This window comes from Scyliorhinus canicula, chromosome 2 (assembly GCF_902713615.1).
Source record: "Scyliorhinus canicula chromosome 2, sScyCan1.1, whole genome shotgun sequence".
Lineage (NCBI taxonomy): Eukaryota > Metazoa > Chordata > Chondrichthyes > Carcharhiniformes > Scyliorhinidae > Scyliorhinus > Scyliorhinus canicula.
The window spans coordinates 84,131,754-84,154,792 of NC_052147.1; the positions used below are offsets into that span (position 1 = coordinate 84,131,754).

The following is a 23,039-nucleotide window of genomic DNA, read 5'->3' on the forward strand; positions in this document are numbered from 1 at the left end:
ACAACACTCCCTCCATAGTACTCCCGTGAGCCAGCTGACTTTTGCTGACCCCGGCAGCTCCCGCCCTAACTCCGACCCCTCCCGATATGGGGTCACCCCCACCCTGCAGCATCTCCTTGGCACCGCTCCAGCGTGGGAAAACGGAACTGATATCTACACCCCTTGCCTCCAGCTCCATCCCCCTCGTCCCGCAGCGCGGGAAACCAGAGGGAAGCCCGCGCTTTCACACTGCCCCACCCCACCCCCCAACGCAGCTCCCAAATAGCAGTCCCAACTCATCCACCAACCCCGTACAAAAAAAACAGACCCCCAACACCTTAAAACACAAAACCATAACCAACACCATCCGAAAGCAGAAAAAAAACCCAGAATAGCCAGCAACAGCATAAACCGTGATACAAAAAACCCCACAGTCCCCAATCCCTAGTTCGTGTCCAACTTTTCAGCCTGCACAAAGGCCCATGTCTCCTCCGGTGACTCAAAATAGTGATGCCGGTCCTTGTAGGTGACCCACAAGTGCGCAGGCGGCAGCATGCCGAATTTCACCTGTCTGCTGTGGAGCACCGCTTCGTCCGGTTGAACCCGGCCCTCCGCTTAGCCACCTCCGCACTCCAGTCCTGGTAGATGTGCACTACCGAATTCTCCCACTTGCTGCTCCTCACCTTCTTGGCCCATCGCAGCACACACTCCCGGTCACTGAACCGATGGAACCGCACCAGCACCGCCCGCGGGGGGTTCATTCGCCTTAGGCCTCCTGGCCAGTACTCTGTGGGCCCCCTCCAGCTCCAGGGGCAGATGGAAAGATCCTGCCCCCACCAGCGAGTTCAGCATCACGGCCACATAAGCCGGCAGGTCCGACCTCTCCAGCCCCTCCGCGAGGCCCAGGATCCTCAAAACGATCTTGCCACTTTTTGTGGAGTGCCTCGTGCATCTCCACCTTCCCCACGAGAGCTGAGACCTCATCCTCGCGCTCAGAGGCCTGCTGCTGCAACTCAAGGATCGCTGCACCCTGGGTTGTCTGGGTCTCCAGCAGCTTACTTGTAGTAACTTTCAAAGAGTCCAGCAACTCCACTTTCAGCTCTGTAAAGTAGCGCAGAAGGGCCGCCTGCTGCTCCTGTGCCCACTGCCTCCACTCCTCGGGGGGCTCCACCAGCCGCCATTTTGTCCACCTTCCCCCGCTTTTCCAGGGGAGCTGCTGCCGTTTTTTTCCTCGCCCCACTCCGGTTCCGCACCATAAATCCCGTTAGATATTACTCCAGACACCTTCACACACCGGGAATCGTTGAACCAGCGCCGTTTGGGGCCCTTAAAAGAGCCCAAAAGTCCTACGATAGCGGGAGCTGCCGAACGTGCGGCTTAGCTCCGCATTGCCGCCACCGGAAGTCAAATCGCGACCCCTTGTAATTGACACCCCCAATCTTGGAAAAAGCTTGTTGCTATCCACCCTGTCCATACCTCTCATAATCTTGTAGACCTCAATTATTGTACCCCCTCAACCTCCGTCTTTCCAACGAAAACAATCCTAATCTACTTAACCTTTCTTCATAGCTAGCACCCGCCATACCAGGCAACATCCTGGTGAACCTCCTCTGCGCCCTCTCTAAAGCATCCACATCCTTCTGGTAATGTGGCGACCAGAACTGCATGCAGTATTCCAAATGTGGCCGAACCAAAGTCCTATACAACTGTAACATGACCTGCCGACTCTTGTACTCAATACCCCGTCCGATGAAGGCAAGCATGCTGTATGCCTTCTTGACCACTCTATCGACCTGCGTTGCCACCTTCAGGGTACAATGACCTGAACTCCCAGATCTCTCTGTAAATCAATTTTTCCCAAGACTCTTCCATTGACCATATAGTCCGCTCTTGAATTAGATCTTCCAAAATGCATCACCTCGCATTTGCCTGGATTGAACTCTTTGTTCTTTGTACTCCATCGCTTCAGGCTTTGCCTTTCATAGAGAGAAATACGTCTTTCACACTCGCGAAGTAACCATCCAGGCTACCAGGAGCACCTCCATTCGGATTAAGATAAAGTGCAGGCCATCCAGTGCCAGGAGGAACGACACAACTCTGTTCATTCTTGGGGTTCATCAATTACTATGAGAAATTCAGCCAGGCCTTGCAAAGTCTCCTCAAAAATAACCAGGTATGGTTGTGGGGGAAACCACAGAAGTAACGTTCACTGAGATACAAAGGCAGCTTATTTCTTCTCAGCTATTGACTCAATTTGACCCTTCAAAGACGTTTTTGGTCGCCTGCGATGCCTCACTGTACAGCATCAGAGCACCCCATAGTTTTTGCCTCGAGGACGCGAGACGCAGCCGAGTGCAAGCATGCCAAACAGCAAAGGATGTTCTGGTCATGGTCTTCGCCATCAAACAATTCCACCAATTCCACCAATACATCTACAGTCATCAGTTCACAGTACTGACCGATCGCAAGCTGCTGCTGGGGTTATTCAAGGAGGGCAGGGCCATCCCACTCATAGCTGCCAGAATTCAATGGTGGGCCCTCTTACTAGCTGCGTATGAATACGTGCTGGAACACGTAGAGCGTAGATCACGCATGGGAATACTTTGAGTAGACTCCCACTCCCGACACAGCCGCTGACACCTCCCCAAGGCGAACAGGATCGTCGCTACAATGCATTTTATAGGTACATTGCCGGTCACAGCAGCCCAGATACATACATGGACTTAGACCAACCCCCTGTTATCAAGGGTCCATCATATCGTCTTGCAAGGGGTTCAGCATAGTAACTTCCCCACCGAATAGGAGGCTTTCACCACAAAGATCGCTGAATTCAGCATGGAAGGTGGTATACTCTTGTAGGGGACGTGTGTGGTGATTCCACAAAAGGGGCAAGGCCCCATCTTGGAGGACCTCCATAATGGGCACTCCAGCATGTCAAAAATGAAGATGCTCGCCTCTGTTACATGTGGTGGCCAGGTTTGGATACGGAGATTGAGCAACTCAACCAACAATACAGAATGTGCAAGGAGCAATAGAAGCTCCCGCCTGCAACAACGGTTCATCGTTGGGAGTGGCTATGTTGCCCACAGGTATGCCTACATATCAATTTTACCAGCCCTTTTCAGGGGTACATGTTCCTCTTTCTATCAATGCTCACTCAAAGCGGCTGGACGTTAACAGGATGTCATTGACAATTTAGAGGGTGATGGCCGAAAAGCTCAGGCTCTCGTTTAGTACTCACAGCATTCCAGAGGTTTGGTCTCCGACAACTAGTATAGAATTCAAAACTTTCATGCGGACCAATGGAATGCACCACATATGCACTGCTCCATATCACCCTGCTTCCAACAGTTCGGCCAAGTGGTCTGTCGACACGTTCAAATGTGGCATGATCAAACACACCTAGAGGTCCCTTGACACGCTTTTGGTTTGCTTCCTTTTTGCTCCCGCACCACGCCACCAACAGCGAGTCGCCGACAGAACCTCTATGAGACATAGGCTTCGGACTCGCCCGTTACCCGATATTGGCAGGAAGGTACGCTGTGGACAGGGTTAGCTGGGGCGTTGCCCTGTCGGACACCTAGATGGTTTGTACCAGGCGTCACACGGTCCATGTGCGTAATTTCAGAGATTGTGCCATGCGGATTCCGGACACTATCATTCAGCAGACCAGGTCGGTGTCCTACTTGGTTGGTGTTCGGCACCAGGAATCAAATAGGCACCTTGATCATCTCAGCAGTAGGAGTAGGAGTATTGTGCGATACCTTTTTGGTGGACCCGGCAGATCCCTGGACACCCCAATGCTGCCATTGCCGCAGGAACTGTCCAATGTGGGTTTCGACACAGAGATGCCAGATGCCGAGGATTCTGACGCAAAATAGAGGTGCTACCGCCGGACGTTTCCAGTGATGAGCCTCCTGGCAACAACCACAAATGGTGGTACTGCCATGACAACGAACGAGAAAACAGCGATCACCTAACTGCTATACACCACCTGGCCTGACTAGCTGAAATGAAATGAAAATCGCTTATTGTCACGAGTAGGCTTCAATGAAGTTACTGTGCAAAGCCCCTAGTCTCCACATTCCGGCACCTGTTCGGGGAGGCTGGTACGGGAATCGAACCGTGCTGCTGACCTGCCTTCGTCTGCTTTCAAAGCCAGCGATTTAGCCCAGTGTGCTAAACAGCTCCTGAGAGGCAGCCACAGGCAAAGAGGTGCAAGGCTCCTCCTCCAGCAGAGGGCAGCAGAGCAGAGCTTCTGATTGGCTGTTCCAGGGAGATTTGCATACGTGCAGTGTGGTCAGCGTAAGTTGAAGATGCACCTGCACAAGTGACCCGAGGAGTTGGATGGAAGGCAAGCATCCAGCAGAGGGCAGCAGAGCAGAGCATCTGATTGGCTGTTCCGGGGAGATTTGCATACGTGCAGTGCGGTCAGCGTAAGTTGAAGGTGCACCTGCACAAGTGACCCGAGGAGTTGGATGGAAGGCAAGCATCCAGCAGAGGGCAGCAGAGCAGAGCTTCTGATTGGCTGTTCTGGGGAGATTTGCATACGTGCAGTGCGGTCAGCGTAAGTTGAAGGTGGTTTGTGAAGGGGCTGTTCTCGAGTAACAGCTTTACCCGAAACACTATTTACGTAGTGTCTCCCACCCATCCTCCTCCTCTAACCAAAAAAAAAAGTTCTGTCCGTTGGATTGCTAAACTAACAAGTTTTTTATTTTTATTTTTCAGTATTTGGGAAGTTAGTTCAGTGGGAATGGAGGCTAGGGCAGTTGAATGTTCCTCCTGCAGAATGTGGGAGGAAAGGGTCACCTCTAGTGTCCCTGCTGACTACATCTGCGGGAAGTGCACCCAACTTCAGCTCCTCGAGAGCCGCGTTAGGGACCTGGAGCTGGAGCTGGATGAACTTCGGATCATTCGGGAGGCGGAGGAGGTTATTGAGAGGAGTTATCGGGAGGTAGTACACCTCAGGTAAAAGAAGAAGGTAGATGGGTTACCGTCAGGGGAGGGAGAGGGAACCGGCAGGTAGTGCAGGGATCCCCTGTGGTCGTTCCCCTCTACAACAAGTATACCATTTTGGATACTGTTGCGGGGGACGACTTACCAGGGGTAAGCAATAGGGCACAGGTCTCTGGCGCAGAGTCTGTCCCTGATGCTCAGAAGGGAAGTGAGAAGAGGAACAGAGCACTTGTCATTGGGGACTCCATAGTTAGAGGAACAGACAGGAGGTTCTGTGGGAACGAAAGAGACTCACGGTTGGTGTGTTGCCTCCCAGGTGCCAGGGTTCGTGATGTCTCTGATCGTGTTTTTGGGATCCTTAAGGGGGAGGGGGAGCAGCCCCAAGTTGTGGTCCACATAGGTACCAACGACATAGGTAGGAAGAGAGATGGGGATTTGAGACAGAAATTCAGGGAGCTAGGGTGGAAGCTGAGAGCTAGAACAAACAGAGTTGTTATCTCTGGGTTGTTACCCGTGCCACGTGCTAGCGAAGTGAGAAATAAGGAGAGAGAGGAGTTGAACACGTGGCTACAGGGATGGTGCAGGAGGGAAGGTTTTGGTTTCCTGGATAATTGGGGCTCATTCTGGGGTAGGTGGAACCTCTACAAACAGGATGGTCTTCACCTGAACCAGAGGGGTACCAATATCCTGGGGGGGGAGATTTGCTAGTGCTCTTCGGGGGGGGTTTAAACTAATTCAGCGGGGGGATGGGAACCTAAATTGTAGTCCCAGTGTACAGGATGTTGAGAGTAGTGAGGTCAGGGATAGGGTTAAAAGTTGGAAAGAGGGCACCGTCAAGCAAAACGCTGGTTTGAAGTGTGTCTACTTCAACGCCAGGAGCATCCGGAATAAGGTGGGTGAGCTTGCAGCATGGGTTGGTACCTGGGATCTCGATGTTGTGGCGATTTCGGAGACATGGGTAGAGCAGGGACAGGAATGGTTGTTGCAGGTTCCAGGATTTAGATGTTTCTGTAAGAACAGAGAAGATGGTAAAAGAGGGGGGGGGGTGTGGCATTGTTAATCAAGGAAAGTATTACGGCGGTAGAAAGGACGTTTGAGGACTCGTCTACTGAGGTAGTATGGGCCGAGGTTAGGAACAGGAGAGGAGAGGTCACCCTGTTGGGAGTTGTCTATAGACCTCCGAATAGTTCCAGAGATGTAGAGGAAAGGATTTCAAAGATGATTCTCGACAGGAGCGAGAGTAACAGGGTAGTTGTTATGGGGGACTTTAACTTTCCAAATATTGACTGGAAATACTATAGTTCGAGTACTATAGATGGGTCAGTTTTTGTCCAGTGTGTGCAGGAGGGTTTTCTGACACAGTATGTAGACAGACCAACAAGGGGCGAGGCCACATTGGATTTGGTACTGGGTAATGAACCCGGCCAGGTGTTAGATTTAGATGTAGGTGAGCACTTTGGTGATAGTGATCACAACTCGGTTATGTTTACTTTAGCAATGGGCAGGGATAGGTATATACCGCAAGGCAAGAATTATAGCTGGGGGAAAGGCAATTATGATGCTATTCGGCAAGATTTAGGATGTATAGGATGGGGATGGAAACTGCAGGGGATGGGTACAATCGAAATGTGGAGCTTTTTCAAGGAACAGCTACTGCGTGTCCTTGATAAGTATGTACCTGTCAGGCAGGGAGGAAGTTGTCGAGCAAGGGAACCGTGGTTTACTAAGGAAGTTGAAGCACTTGTCAAGAGGAAGAAGAAGGCTTATGTTAGGATGAGACATGAAGGCTCAGTTAGGGCACTTGAGAGTTACAAGTTAGCCAGGAAGGACCTAAAGGGAGAGTTAAGAAGAGCGAGGAGAGGACAAGAAAAGTCGTTGGCGGATAGGATCAAGGAAAACCCTAAGGCTTTCTATAGGTATATCAGGAACAAAAGAATGACTAGAGTAAGATTAGGGCCAATCAAGGATAGTAGTGGAAAGTTGTGTGTGGAATCAGAGGAGATAGGGGAAGCGTTAAATGGATATTTTTCGTCAGTGTTTACACTGGAGAAAGACAATGTTGTTGAGGAGAACACTCAGGTTCAGTCGACCAGGCTAGATGGAGTTGAGGTTCAAAAGGAGGAGGTGTTAGCAATTTTGGAAAATGTCAAAATAGATAAGTCCCCTGGGCCAGATGGGATTTATCCTAGGATTCTCTGGGAAGCCAGGGAGGAGATTGCAGAGCCTTTGTCCGTAATCTTTATGTCGTCTTTTTCAACAGGAATAGTGCAGGAAGACTGGAGGATAGCAAATGTTGTCCCCTTGTTCAAGAAGGGGAGTAGAGACAACCCTGGTAATTATACATCTGTGAGCCTTACTTCGGTTGTGGGTAAAATGTTGGAAAAGGTTATAAGAGATAGGGTTTATAATCATCTTGAAAAGAACAAGTTGATTAGTGATAGTCAACACGGTTTTGTGAAGGGTAGGTCATGCCTCACAAACCTTATTGAGTTTTTTGAGAAGGTGACCAAACAGGTGGATCAGGGTAAAGCGGTTGATGTGGTGTATATGGATTTCAGTAAGGCGTTTGGTAAGGTTCCCCACGGTAGGCTATTGCAGAAAATAAGGAAGTATGGAATTGAAGGTGATTTAGCGGTTTGGATCAGTAATTGGCTAGCTGAAAGAAGACAGAGGGTGGTGGTTGATGGCAAATGTTCATCCTGGAGTTCAGTTACTAGTGGTGTCCCGCAAGGATCTGTTCTGGGGCCACTGCTGTTTGTCATTTTTATAAATGACCTGGAAGAGGGTGTAGAAGGATGGGTTAGTAAATTTGCAGATGACACGAAGGTCGGTGGAGTTGTGGATAGTGCTGAAGGATGTTATAGGATACAGAGGGGCATAGATAAGCTGCAGAGCTGGGCTGAGAGGTGGCAGATGGAGTTTAATGCGGAAAAGTGTGAGGTGGTTGACTTTGGAAGGAGTAACAGGAATGCAGAGTACTGGGCTAATGGCAAGATTCTTGGTAGTGTAGATGAACAGAGAGATCTCGGCATCCAGGTACATAAATCCCTGAAAGTTGCCACCCAGGTTAATAGGGCTGTTAAGAAGGCATATGGTGTGCTAGCCTTTATCAGCAGGGGGATTGAGTTTCGGAACCACAAGGTCATGCTGCAGCTGTACATAACTCTGGTGCGGCCGCACCTGGAGTACTGCGTGCAGTTCTGGTCACCACATTATAGGAAGGATGTGGAAGCTTTGGAAAGGGTTCAGAGGAGATTTACTAGGATGCTGCCTGGTATGGAGGGAAGGTCTTACGAGGAAAGGCTCAGGGACTTGAGGTTGTTTTCGTTAGAGAGGAGAAGGCTGAGAGGTGACTTAATAGAGACATATAAGATAGTCCGAGGGTTAGATAGGGTGGACTGTGAGAGTCTTTTTCCTCGGATGGTGATGACCAACACGAGGGGACATAGCTTTAAATTGAGGGGTGATAGATATAGGACAGATGTCAGAGGCAGTTTCTTTACTCAGAGAGTAGTAGGGGTGTGGAACGCCCTGCCTGCAACAGTAGTAGACTCGCCAACTTTAAGGGCATTTAAGTGGTCACTGGATAGACATATGGATGAAAATGGAATAGTGTAGGTCAGATAGGCTTCAGATGGCTTCACATGTCGGCGCAACATCGAGGGCCGAAGGGCCCGTATTGCGCTGTAGTGTTCTATGTTCTATGTTCCACACCCTTTGTCAGGGAAGGTGCTGTAACCGACACAAGACACATGCGGCTGGGCCAATTAGGCTCCCTGTTAGTCTCGTGGAATACGAGCTTCCCCGCTGAGGATCCCCAGCCCCCTCATCAGCGGGAGGAAAACTGGAATATAAAAACCCATCCCAGGTTTGGGCTGGCTAGTTCTTTCTGGGACCAGTGTATATAGAGTCTTCGTTCTTCTGTGAATAAATCTTTTGTTCCTTACACTTGCTGTGTGACTGCTTCTATGAACTCAACAAGAACAAATTTGCAGTTCTGGAGCGCTATAATGTCAGGACGCCCCAAGGTGTTTTGAAATGTAATCATAGTTATGTAGTAATATAGGAAATGCACAAACAGCATTGTGATAACGACCAGATAAACTGTTTTAGTGACATTGGTGGAGGAATCGATATTGGACAGGACATGTGAAATTGTGTTCTTCACCACAAATTAAGAGAATGTTTAAAAGAAGCTAAAAACTCCCCTGTTCTGATTCAGCAGAATGATCTTGGATATTACAGCAATATCACACCTCTTCAAGGAATTCACTGGTCAAAAATGGGAAAACAAAACTCCAAGTAGTCACATGTACACTAAATTACTTCTTATGCCACACAGCATCTGTCTTTGTCTTTATTACCCCAACTTAATTTTGAATAAATGCAAACATCACCTGTCAGCCCAAACAAAAGTGGTTCACATTTCCTGCTTTCCATCCTGAAGGAAGATCACATGAGAATCCTATGCAAGTTTACACCTGTAGTCTCACAGGGGCTGTTTAGCACACTAGGCTTAATCGCTGGCTTTGAAAGCAGACCAAGCAGGCCAGCAGCACGGTTTGATTCCTGTAACAGCCTCCCTGAATAGGTGCCGGAATGTGTTGACTAGGGGCTTTTCACAGTAACTTCATTTGAAGTCTACTCATGACAATAAGCAATTTTCATTTTCATTTTTTTCATTCATTGCTAGTTAGGGAAGCAGCAAATCCTGGACTTGCAAATTATAGGGTGAACGCTGCAAGGTTCAGAACATAACCAGTACAAGATTCCTTTACTGAAAAGGGCACCAGGGCATTTGTGCAAGAAAACCGGACTGGAAAACAAGATTCAGTACCATGGAGCCCATAAATAGGACTTTTTGAAGAGTTCAATTTTTTCACAAGAATTCAATTTTAGAAAAACCTTCAAGTATTAAGAAGCGATTCTGCATCAAAATCCACAATTATAAAACTGTTGACTAATTTTTAGCATTCAAATCAAGCAGATGTATCCTGTATCTACAATACACAGGAAATGATTTTCCAGCGATGAGCAAAGATGGAAAGTAATAAAAATAATGCAGAAATGCTGATTTTGAAAACAGTATTTTGAAGACCAAATTTAGTTGTATTAATTTGTCTCTTTTTGGGATTGTGCTTACCCGTCCTCTGGGTTTATTTTTACGTTTTGGAATATCATCTTGCAAGCCTTCGTCTTCCAAACCATCCATATTTTCCTCATTGTCCAAAACTCTCTGTAGCAATAAAAATTCAATTATTAGGGCCACACCAAATCCCATGGAATAATCACAGTAGTTTCCAGCAAATATGTCGATTTCTTTTTGCTTTATTTGTTCTTGGGATATGGGTGTTGCTGGAGAGGCCAGCATTTGTTGCTCATCCCCAATTGCTCTTGAACGGAGTGACTTGCTGGGTCATTTCTGATGGCAGTTAAAAGTTAACCATTGCTCATCTAGTCACATGTCGGCCACATCAGGTAGGAATCGGAGATTTCCTTCCCTAAAGGGCACAATTGAACCAGATGGGTTTGTGGTGAATGTATTACAGCAACCATTCACCACTGTATTTCATTGTACTATGTTGTTGCCCTTGTGGACTAATAATGCAGGCAGGCATTGTATTGTATTACACTGCATTGTATCATGTTGGTGCCCCCAGATGCCCTGTCCCGCAAGCACATGCGCAAGATGACCAACTCGGGGCCATCCACAATGACCTCTGCCACCCGGGGGTCACCCGGCTTCTCCACTACATCAAGGCCCGCAACCTGCCTGATTCCCCCGAGGACGTCAGGGCCATGACCAGGGACTGCCAAATCTGCGCGGAGTGTAAGCTGCACTTCTATCGACCAGATAAGGCCCACCTGGTGAAGGCATCCCGGCCCTTCGAGCTTCTCAGTATTGACTTCAAAGGGCCCCTCCCCTCTACCAACCGCAACGTATATTTTCTTAACGTAGTTGACGAGTACTCCCGCTTCCCCTTTGCCATACCATGCACCAACATAACCGCGGCCACTGTCATTCAGTAGTATCTTCACCTTGTTCGTTTCCCCACTTACATCCACAGTGACCAGGGTTCCTCGTTTATGAACGACAAACTTCGTCAGTACCTGCTCGATAAGGACATCACCTCAAGCAGGACTACCAGTTACAACCCTCGGGGAAACGGATAGGTGGAGAGGGAGAACGTGACGGTATGGAAGGCCTTCCTCTTGGCCCTACGCTCTAGGAGTCTCGCAGTTTCCCGCTGGCAGGAAGTCCTCCCCCGACGCGCTCCACTCCATTAGCTCACTCCTTTGCACAGCCACAAATGATACCGCCTATTTGTTTCCCTAGGAAATCCACCTCCGGGGTCTCGCCTCCGGCCTGGCTGACGACACCTTGGCCCGTACTCTTCCGAAAACACACGAGGAGCCATAGGTCCGACCCCCTGGTCAAGAGGGTCCAGCTCCTTCATGCCTACATGGCGCACCACGACGGCCGACAGGATACGGTCTCCCTCTGGGACCTGGCACCCGCAGGATCCCCTATGATCTTCACCTACCCCCCAACCTACACCGAACAGCGCCCCCGCACCTACATGGCCTGCACCCCCTCCCCCCATCGCCGACCTACAGGCTCCAGAAGACACGCTCCCGGAATCAACACCCGTGCCCTCATCGACGAGTTCAACACTTGTGCCCGCACCGACAAATTCAACACCCGTGCCCGCAGTGAAACCAGAGCTCAGGGGATAGCAGCGTACGATCAGGCTGCCAGACAGACTCAACCTGTGCGCCACTTCACCCCCGCTGGACTTCAATTTTTTAACAGGGGGTGAATGTGGTGAATGTATTACGGCAACCATTCACCACTGTATTGCATTATACTATGTTGGTGCCCTTGTGGGCTCCAACTATGGACCATTGTATTGTTTACACCGCACTGTATCATGTTGGTTCCCTTGTGGCCTCCGCCGCTGGCTCTGCCCCCATGGGGGAGGTATATAGAGCTGCTGCCCTGCAGGCGGCTCTCAGTGCAGTGCTGTTGCAGGCGGGCACAGTTCTAGCTGATTAAAACCACTGTTCACTTCAACTCTCCGTCTCGTGTGAATTGATGGTCGCATCATGGTTTCTGATGATTAGTGCTGAATGGCACCATTACTGAAACTAGCTTTCAATTCCAGATTTATTAATTGAATTCAAAATTTGGCAGTTGCCATGGTGAATTTGAACCCATGGGCACGATCCAATGGCCATACTGCGCCGGGAAAGCAGCTCACTGTGACGCAGGGTGGCCGATAAAAGCTGGGAGACCTTGGTGGTATGTGGCACAGTGGTTAGCACTGCAGCCTACGGCACGGAGGACTCGGGTTCGAATCCCGGCCCTGGGTCACTGTCTGTGTGGAATTTGCACATTCTCCCTGTGTCTACGTGGGTTGGGTTTCACCGCCACAACCCAAAGATGTGTAGGTTAGGTGGATTGTCCGCGTTAAATTGCCCCTTAATTGGAAAAAAAAATTTTTTTTTAAAAGCCGGGAGCGTGCAACGCCTCACGAGATCTGCATATTAGAGAGAGACAGTTAGTCACACTCTAATGTGCAGATTTCCAAGGTACCCGAGGCATTGGGATTCATCTCCTTTACCTCGGAGACCTCGAGCTTGTGCTATTCAGCATTGGGCACCACAAATGGGGACCAGACGGAACGGCACTCATGAGGGTCTCCCAAGGAATCTAGTTGCATGCCTTTTGAGCAGGGCTGTACCACCTGGGAACCCTGGCAGTGCCATCTGGGTGCCAGCCTTGCACTGCCAAGGTATCCATGTAGCACTGCCAGCTGACATGGTCACTGCCAGGGTGCTAGGTTGGCATTTTTGCACCCGCGCGATTGGGCCATTTAAAATGGCATCCCGATGTCGTGCTACACTGGGCAGTTCCGGCGAGCAGTTTCCCAATGTACAAAATGGGGCTATGTGTGGCCTTGGCCACACATTCCCCGTTCAGGGCTCTTATACAACGCAAGTTGTATAGCCATATGTTTCCCTGTATTGTGATTGCCGGCAAACTTACGACTAAACGCGCTCACTATGGGACTTTGTTCCCATTTGGGTGAATCATGCCCCGTGTCTCCAGAGAGACCTCTGGATTACAAGTCAAGTGACATTACCACTATGTCACCATCTCCCCTGTATAACTTACAGTGTAAGTCATGTCACAGAGGGGCACTTAGTTTTAGTTGGGAAAATCCACTGACAGTTGCATAGTTGTGCCAACGGCCGGGCCTAGAAGGCTAATGCAGGCCTGAGCAGAACACGTAATTTTGCCTACAAGTAAAGGGGTTGGGCAACCACTCAAACTTTCCAATTACCCTCCATTTTTCTGCAACATGGCACACTGTTACACAGACTGTATCAAAAAGTACATTGTCATTGAGATAACTTGGTGTATTTAGCTTTTAAGAAAATAAATTACTTTCATTAACAACAAAGTCATAATTGGAAACTAATTCAATGAATCACTTGTTTAATTTAATACAAAAAGTATCCTGCAGAAAGAAACCTCATGCAAACAGGTTTCATTATTAATGACCATAATCAAATGATTCCCTAGCGAACTGAACCTACCTCTGTCGAAGCTATAATAAATAAATAGCACTTATGAAAATAAGCAGTGCAGAGTGCATAGATATGCATGCCAGCAGATGTAGTGAATTTAACCTCATTCATCATTACAGAATTCTAAAAGGAGTGGCTGGCAATTATACCCTGGATATTATGCACAGCATCTGCTGCAATTCCTCTTCTCTCTGATTTGATTTATTGTCACATGAAAATGAAAATGAAAATCGCTTTATTGTCACGAGTAGGCTTCAATGAAGTTACTGTGAAAAGCCCCTAGTCGCCACATTCCGGCGCCTGTCCGGGGAGGCTGGTACGGGAATCGAACCGTGCTGCTGGCACGCTTGGTCTGCTTTAAAAGCCAGCGATTTAGCCCAGTGAGCTAAACCAGCCCCTGGTGTACTGAATGTACCACATGTACCGAAGTACAGTGAAAAGTAACAGCCATGGAAACATACACAGTACGTACATAGTAAACAAAAAAGAATAATCGACAGATCGACCGAAACAACTTCTTGTAAATATCAATTTCTTCAGATGAAGGATTATACAGAATTTGACCAGCAACCCACAAGCGTACAAGTTAGGGGATGTGAAGGAAGTTTGTTTACTGAAAGAAAGGGAATCTGGTAATCCAAAAGGGTAATCATATAGAAGCACTGCAGAACAGTGAAATTGAAAGTTGTTGAGCTTTTTTTTTGATAACTGCAAGTTATCCATGCTCACACTCTCAGTAAACAACGAATGGTCTGATGACAAGAAGCTGACTTCATGGTGATACAATAATTCCTGTGAATATAAAGATTGGTTACCCTAGATTTAGGGATCAACTGTGCAGTGGGAACTGCCACTTTCATAAACAAATAAAATGACAGACCTGAATTTCATGAAGGGCTTCGTCATCTTTTGATTTGTTTTTCTCCAGTGCCTCTCCACGGAGCAGAGCTTCCAACGTTGTCCCTTCAGCTGACACACCATCGTTTTTTAAGGAGATCTCACCTTCTTTGTAAAAATGGAAAATATACATATTACATGATACAATAAAACCTGATTGGACAGGTTCAAACACGCAGTTCAAGTACAGGTGGCAATGGTTTTAGTAGCTGACTAATACATGAAAGGATATGAGAGGAAAAGGGGAAGCACAGTGGTTAACACCACTGCCTCACAGCGAGTCCGGCCTTGGGTGACTATGTGGAGTTTGTTTTTTCTCCTTGTGTCTGCGTAGGTTCCCTCCGATTGCTCAAGTTTCCTCCCACAGTCCAATGATACGCAGGTCAGGTGGATTGGCCATGATCAATGCGCAGGGTTGTGGGGTGTAATAAGTCCACAGAGGCAGAAGTCCCGTCACCAGGATTCCTTTTATTTACAAACCCAACAGCTGAACAACTATGACCATTCAGTCTGCTGTCTACACTGGGAGTGCAGAGACCTGACACTCCCTGTTATATACACAGAAAGGGGTTCCCTGATTGGGCCACTAATCAGGGAACTCATATTCTAACTCAGTCAAACACCTGGCCGAAGTCATTACACCCCTCCCCCCCAAAGTTCGAGGAGCCCCCATGGTCCTCGTGACTAATGGGTCTCCCGCTTTGTTTTTCGATGTGAGTGCCTGAGGTGCGGGTCGCCTCAGATTTGTTTCCTCCTCTGGCAGCAGGGCTACAGCTGCGGCATCATCCACGGTGTCCATTTCTGAGTCCGAACTCCTCACCAGTGGTGTCGGAGGGGCGTGAATAGTTTGTCGGTCACGATCCTTGGTATGCTGGTCTGAGTCAGCTCCGGAGGAGGAAACAAATCTGAGGCCCGCACCTGGTCCAAGTGTTTCTTTATTACATGTTTTCCCACACGTATCTCATATGACACAGGTCCTGTCCTGGCCTTGACTGTTCCTGCACGCCATTCGCACAATTTCTGACCCATACATTTTCACGCGTGTTGAACTGCCTTTCTCAGCGAGTGTTGTTGTGGCCCCTGCATTGGGCCTCTTGGTGTCGCTCGATTCTGCCACATAAATTCGGGAACAGTAGACTCAGCCGGGTTCGGAGTCGTCGGCCCATGGGTAGCTCCACCGGTGCTATTCCCGTTGTGGCGTGTGGGGTTGTTCTGTAGTCAAATAGCCAGCGCGACAGTTTGGTTTCCAATGATGCTGCTGACTGTTTCTTCAACCCAACTTTTAAGGTCTGGACAGCTCTCTCCGCCAAACCACCGGGTGGTATGGTACCATCCTTATGTGCCGAATGCCATTCGACTTCATTAATTTTGTGAAGTCCTGGCTGGTGAAAACCGATCCATTATCCGTAACTAACACCTCCGGGATACCATGAGTTGCGAACAAGGTGCAGAGTTTCAATGGTAGTTGTTGAATTTGCAGAGTTCATTTTGTGGACGTCCAGCCATTTGGAATGGGCATCTATTATTATAAAAAACATTGAACCCATAAACGGGCCTGCAAAATCAACATGAAGTCCAGACCATGGTTTACCTGGTCAATCCCATGGGTGCAGCGGGGCTGCTGGTGGCACTCTCTGCCCTTGTTTGCATTCTTGACACCGACCTACCAATGTCTGTGTCCAGGCCCGGCCACCAGACATAGCTTCTGGCCAGCATCTTCATTTTTGAGACTCCAGGGTGTCCATGATGTAGTTCAGCCAGTATGGCTCGGCGGCCTCGACTTGGAACTATTACTCGAGCCCCCCCACAGCAGGATCCCGTCTTCCATGGTGATCTGCTCTCTTCTGCTCCAGTAAGGGTGGAATTCCTCCTGGATTGGTCTTTTCATCTCCCCAGTTAGCACAAGGAGTTTTATTTTTGATAAAACCGGGTCCCTTTGGGTCCATAAACAAATGTTTTGTGCGGTCACTTGAAGGGTGTCCAGGAAATGTAGCATCATTACCATTACCTCTATTTTGAGTACAGAGTAATAGCGGGGCGTCCAGTAATGGCAGCCTGCTTAGTGCATTGGCGTTTGCCACCCGGGTTCCTGGCCGGTGCTCCAGTTGATACTGGTACGCCGCCAGTAGTAGGACCCACAGCGTTGGATCCAGGTCGAAGCTATTAGTATGGCTTTGTCTTCTTTCAACAAACCCAGCAATGGCTTGTGGTCTATAATTATTGTGAATTTCCATCTGTACAAGTACTGGTGCAATTTCTTCACCGCGAAGATCACAGCCAGTCCTTCCTTTTCGATTTGGGCGTACTTTTGTTCTGCTGCTGCCAGCATCCTGAAAGCAAATGCTATATGTCGTTCCTGTCCGTTTTGCCCTCTTGTGTGCCAAAACTGCACCAACACCATATGGAAACGTGTCGCACGTGAGCACCAACTCTTTCCTGGGGTCGTAGTGTGCCAAGACGTTCTCGGAGGAAAGCTGTTCTTTTATCTTTACCTTAGCCTACGTGCCCTTCTCCAAGATGATGGTTTTGGGATTCTATTTCTCCTTTCTGGCTCAGATCTCTGGCAACAACTACAATATTTTGTCGGGCGAAAGGCTGCAGGGGCTGCCGTCTGTCTGGACCAAATTTTCCCTTGCTTGGCAGGGCTTCTGCGATTGGGCCTGGTTAACTTATTATCCGCGTCGTTCCTGAGGGTGGCTATGCAGCTGCCTATCCTCCAGCGGTACCCCCTTAACTCAGTTTCACTGGTATGGGCGTCTACCTCCATTGGAGTACCTTGTAACTCATGTGCTCCGCTTGCTGCTTTTTCTAAGGACAAAGCCAGCTGCATTGCTTGTTTGTAATCCAGCTTGGTCTCTGCTAACAGACGGTTCTGTATTGGTAAATTATTTATTCCACATACCAAACGGTCTCGAAGCATCTCATTTAGCGTCAGGCCAAATTCGCAAGCCTCTGCTAATCGCCTTAATCTTGTTAAAAATATTGTAACTGACTCCCCAGTGTCTCGGAATGCTGAATAAAACCGGTACCTTCGCAGGATTAGAGGTGGCTTAGGGTCATAGTACTCTTTTACTGAGTCCGTCAATTCCTGGAATGTTTGTGTCTGGTGCCTCCAGAAAAGTGAGACTGCGCATAATGGCAAAGGCTCCTGGCCCACACGCGGTCAGCAGAATGACCCGTTGCTCTTCATTCAAAATTATGCTGTTTGCTCTGAAGAAGTACTTCATCCACTCTACATATTGGGCCCCACCTTCCACTGCAGGGTCAACGTACAACTTTTGGAACCAAATTGGTTTCAGCCCTACGTACATTGATATTGATGCTGCCTTGTCTTCGAAGTGCTAACACCAACATTGAGGTGACCAGGAAACCATCCCAGAAACGTGACATCTGACTCCCGGATTGGTACAAAAAGGTTTGAATGAGAAACGCTAACTAACCTGTCTCAGTGTTACAATCTCTGACCTGGTTTTCTATTTAACAATAAATTGCTGATGGTTCCTTACCGATGCCCTTCGGCCCATTAGGAATGCCAAATCTGGAGAGACTTGACTAGCCACCATTAATGGAATGCCATAAATATTGCACTATGCCTCCTTCCTGATTGTCTGCATTGCCAATTTATACATTATGATTTGTCAATTCTGATAGGCTGTGACTGTAATGCGAGTTATGAGTTTCCCTCTTGCAGTGCTGATGAATGCATTGGCTTCCAATGGTTTCTTCGCTGCGAGGTCTTCCTCCTTCCTTCACAGCAAGTCTACAGTTCACTCTTGCAACACCAGCAAATTGGCAGATGCCCCTGGAAAGGGTCCCTATTGCAGCACTGCCCACTTCTCCCACAGTCTCAGACACTACCACTTCAGAAATGTTTCCATTGTCAGATTAATATTGCACAATAACTCTGATAGAGCAAGATGGTGGTTTAGATTATCATAGAATTTACAGTGCAGTTCCCCACTACTATTTTGAAAGGAGCTTCAACATTCCCTTTTGGACTGTCTTTGACCCGTAACTTCATGATGTGAAGGTAGAGCTCCGTCCTATTATTCTCCAGCCTCCCCCAATAATGCTGGATCTATAATTGTTGTGGTGAACATCCCTTCCACATATCATGGCTGGTGCACATGTCCGATGTGGACCTGTACTCTCCCCCTCGTGAGGCTGTACTTTTTTAAAAATTCATTCTTGGAATGTGGGCATAGCGATGGCTGGGCTAATATTTATTGTCCATCCCTAATTGCCCTTGAACTAAGTGGCTTGCTAGGCCATTCCAGTGAGGGCAGTTAAGAGCCAACCACATCGCTGTGTTGGTCTCGGGTCACACATCGGCCAGAGCAGGCAAGGATGGCAGATTTCCTTCCCTGATGGACATGAATGAACCAGATGGATTTTTACGGCAATTGGCAAAGTTTTCATGGTCATCATTGATGGGCACATTCATGGGCAGCACGGTAGCATTGTGGATAGCACAATCGCTTCACAGCTCCAGGGTCCCAGGTTCGATTCCGGCTTAGGTCACTGTCTGTGCGGAGTCTGCACATCCTCCCCGTGTGTGCGTGGGTTTCCTCCGGGTGCTCCGGTTTCCTCCCACAGTCCAAAGATGTGCAGGTTAGGTGGATTGGCCATGATAAATTGCCCTTAGTGTCCAAAATTGTGTTGGGTGGGGTTGCTGGGTTATGGGGATAGGGTGGAGGTGTTAACCTTGGGTAGGTTGCTCTTTCCGGGAGCCGGTGCAGACTCGATGGGCCGAATGGCCTCCTTCTGCACTGTAAATTCTATGTAAATAAATTCTATGTCAATTAGACTTTGAATTCCAGATTTTTATTGAATTCAAACTTCACAATTTGTCATGGTGAATTTGAACGCAAGACCCTGGGTCTCTGGACCAGTAGTCCAGTGATAATATCACCAAGTCACCACCTACGGTCACCTTCTAAGGGTTACCCCCACAGGAAAGCTTCAAATACCCCACCACCTTTATCCTGCGTTTCTCAAATTCAGGCTGCAGATGCCTCCCATCACAATCACCATGCCATCTGCAGCCCAGTACAGAGACAGACGAGCACATGGGCAGTGAATGGAAGACAGCCCTGTACATCAAACTGCATTATTTCCACTGAGCACACAGCCCTTATCCCTCCTTGGAACTCCCAGTGATTACTCCTGCAGCACACCTGCTGCACTTCATGAATGTTTCCATTGGCTGACTATCGAGTGTGACAAAGTGTCACAAAGCCCTGAGGGTGTCTCTCCTCTTTCTCCTCTCCTCCCTCGCCTTATGAATCTGCACGTGTCCCATCTCTCTTGAGCCACACCAACAACCCCCATCCATTTTTCATTCAAGAGTCTGCATGCAATCCCTTCCATTCATTCATGTGGTATCTCTTTCATCCCCTTGGTTGTTAGCATTTAATTTACCCATCACAGAATTGTTACAGCGCAAGAGGCACCATTTGGCTCATTGTGTCTGAACCAGTTCTCCATGGCAATTGCCCTGCCTTTTTCCCATACCCCTGCACATTGTTTATGTGAATCAAAACATCGATTGAAACATTATGGGCGCGATTCTCCGATGCCGCACGGGAAAGCCGTCGTGAACTCGGCCGAGTTCTACGACGGCGCGAAACGGCCCCGTTCACGAGCGATTCTTGCCCTGGAAATGGGCTAGGACCGGGGCCACGGGAAACACGGGGGGGGGGAACGTCTGAAGGCCGCGATGCCCGAATGACGCCCGATTGACTCCCGAATTATGCCACTCCGCGTCATAATACTAGTGTTTTGTATCAACTACTAGTGTTTTGTGTTTAAACAAAGGAGATTACAAGGGGATGAGAGAAGAACTAGCTAAGGTAGACTGGGAGCAAAGACTTTATGGTGGAACAGTTGAGGAACAGTGGAGAACCTTCCAAGCAATTTTGCACAGTGCTCAGCAAAGGTTTATACCAACAAAAAGGAAGGACGGAAGAAAGAGGGAAAATCGACCGTGGATATCTAAGGAAATAAGGGAGAGTATCAAGTTGAAGGAAAAAGCATATAAAGTGGCAAAGATTGCTGGGAGATTAGAGGACTGGGAAATCTTTAGGGGGCAACAGAAAGCTACTAAAAAAGCAATAAAGAAGAGTAAGATAGAGTATGAGAGTAAACTTGCTCAGAATATAAAAACAGACAGTAAAAGTTTTTATAAATATATAAGACAAAAAAGAGTGGCTAAGGTAAATATTGGTCCTTTAGAGGATGAGAAGGGAGTTTTAATAATGGGAAATGAGGAAATGGCTGAGGAACTGAACAGGTTTTTTGGGTCGGTCTTCACAGTGGAAGACACAAATAACATGCCAGCGACTGATAGAAATGAGGCTATGACAGGTGAGGACCTTGAGAGGATTGTTATCACTAAGGAGGGAGTGATGGGCAAGCTAATGGGGCTAAAGGTAGACAAGTCTCCTGGCCCTGATGGAATGCATCCCAGAGTGCTAAAAGAGATGGCTAAGGAAATTGCAGATGCACTAGTGATAATTTACCGAAATTGACTAGACTCTGGGGTGGTCCCGGTGGATTGGAAATTAGCAAACGTGACGCCACTGTTTAAAAAAGGAGGTAGGCAGAAAGCAGGAAATTATAGGCCAGTGAGCTTAACTTCGGTAGTAGGGAATATGCTGGAATCTATCATCAAGGAAGAAATTGCGAGGCATCTGGATAGAAATTGTCCCATTGGGCAGACGCAGCATGGGTTCGTAAAGGGCAGGTCATGCCTAACTAATTTAGTGGAATTTTTTGAGGACATTACCAGTGCAGTAGATAACGGGGAGCCGATGGATGTGGTATATCTGGATTTCCAGAAAGCCTTTGACAAGGTGCCACACAAAAGGTTGCTGCATAAGATAAAGATGCATGGCATTAAGGGTAAAGTAGTAGCATGGATAGAGGATTGGTTAATTAATAGAAAGCAAAGAGTTGGGATAAATGGGTGTTTCTCTGGTTGGCAATCAGTAGCTAGTGTAGTCCCTCAGGGATCCGTGTTGGGCCCACAATTGTTCACAATTTACATAGATGATTTGGAGTTGGGGACCAAGGGCAATGTGTCCAAGTTTGCAGATGACACTAAGATGAGTGGTAAAGCGAAAAGTGCAGAGGATACTGGAAGTCTGCAGAGGGATTTGGATAGGTTAAGTGAATGGGCTCGGGTCTGGCAGATGGAATACAATGTTGACAAATGTGAGGTTATCCATTTTGGTAGGAATAACAGCAAACGGGATTATTATTTAAACGATAAAATATTAAAGCATGCCGCTGTTCAGAGAGACTTGGGTGTGCTAGTGCATGAGTCACAGAATGTTGGTTTACAAGTGCAACAGGTGATTAAGAAGGCAAATGGAATTTTGTCCTTCATTGCTAGAGGGATGGAGTTTAAGACTAGGGAGGTTATGTTGCAATTGTATAAGGTGTTAGTGCGGCCACACCTGGAGTATTGTGTTCAGTTTTGGTCTCTTTACTTGAGAAAGGACGTACTGGCGCTGGAGGGTGTGCAGAGGAGATTCACTAGGTTAATCCCAGAGCTGAAGGGGTTGGATTATGAGGAGAGGTTGAGTAGACTGGGACTGTACTCGTTGGAATTTAGAAGGATGAGGGGGGATCTTATAGAAACATTTAAAATTATGAAGGGAATAGATAGGATAGATGCGGGCAGGTTGTTTCCACTGGCGGGTGACAGCAGAACTAGGGGACATAGCCTCAAAATAAGGGGAAGTAGATTTAGGACTGAGTTTAGGAGGAACTTCTTCACCCAAAGGGTTGTGAATCTATGGAATTCCTTGCCCAGTGAAGCAGTTGAGGCTCCTTCATTACATGTTTTTAAGGTAAAGATAGATAGTTTTTTGAAGAATAAAGGGATTAAGGGTTATGGTGTTCGGGCCGGAAAGTGGAGCTGAGTCCACAAAAGATCAGCCATGATCTAATTGAATGGCGGAGCAGGCTCGAGGGGCCAGATGGCCTACTCCTGCTCCTAGTTCTTATGTTCTTATGTTCTTATAAAAGGGCGCGAGCGACGACAACAAGGGAGGGGGTAAAAATGACGGAGCCACGGACGGCTGCCCCGAGGTTCGGTGAGACTGACCTCGAGACCCTCCTCGATGACGTGGAGCAGCGCAGGGGCATATGCCCAAGACGAGGGCATCGCCCCCTTCCAGCGTTGTGCGACAGGCCTGGCGTGAGGTGGGCACGGCAGTCAGTGCTGTGGGGCAGACCCCTCGGTCTGGGGAGCAGTGCCGCAAGAAGCTCCACAACCTCACCAGGGCTGCCAAGGTAAGTGCCACGAGGGTGCCCCCGGGTCACAACCATCCCCCACCCCCCCAATGTCACTCATCACCCAGCTCCCCCCCGGGCACAAAGGGGAGGGGGGGGCGAGAGTGTGGAGGGTGGTTAACAAAGTTGTCACAGACCCACATGAGCGCTGCGACCCCCTGGAGAGATGCCATGGTGTAGCTGCAACTTTCTCCCCAACCTGTGCCCTCACACTCTGCAAACTGAGCAGCACGGTAGCATGGTGGTTAGCATAAATACTTCACAGCTCCAGGGTCCCAGGTTCGATTCCAGGCTGGGTCACTGTCTGTGCG

The 23,039-nt window shown here is 48.3% G+C and overlaps 1 protein-coding gene across 8 annotated transcripts in view; it reads right to left on the reverse strand.

Annotated features, from left to right (window-relative positions):
• The window catches only part of LOC119955427 (zinc finger protein DPF3-like), a 402,756-nt gene that overhangs the window by 201,197 nt on the left and 178,520 nt on the right, over window positions 1-23,039 (reverse strand). For 6 of the 8 annotated variants that reach the window (XR_005458471.1, XM_038781601.1, XM_038781592.1 and 3 more), the window contains 2 exons: window positions 14,411-14,535; window positions 10,079-10,171 (listed from right to left, as the gene is read on the reverse strand). Coding sequence is in view for 7 of the 8 variants with exons in the window: in XM_038781601.1 (XP_038637529.1) it covers window positions 10,079-10,171; window positions 14,411-14,535 (218 nt within the window). In the remaining variant the exon portion in view is untranslated. The remainder of the gene's footprint in view (window positions 1-10,078; window positions 10,172-14,410; window positions 14,536-23,039) is intronic. The other 2 variants (XM_038781620.1, XM_038781583.1) reach the window with 1 other exon arrangement.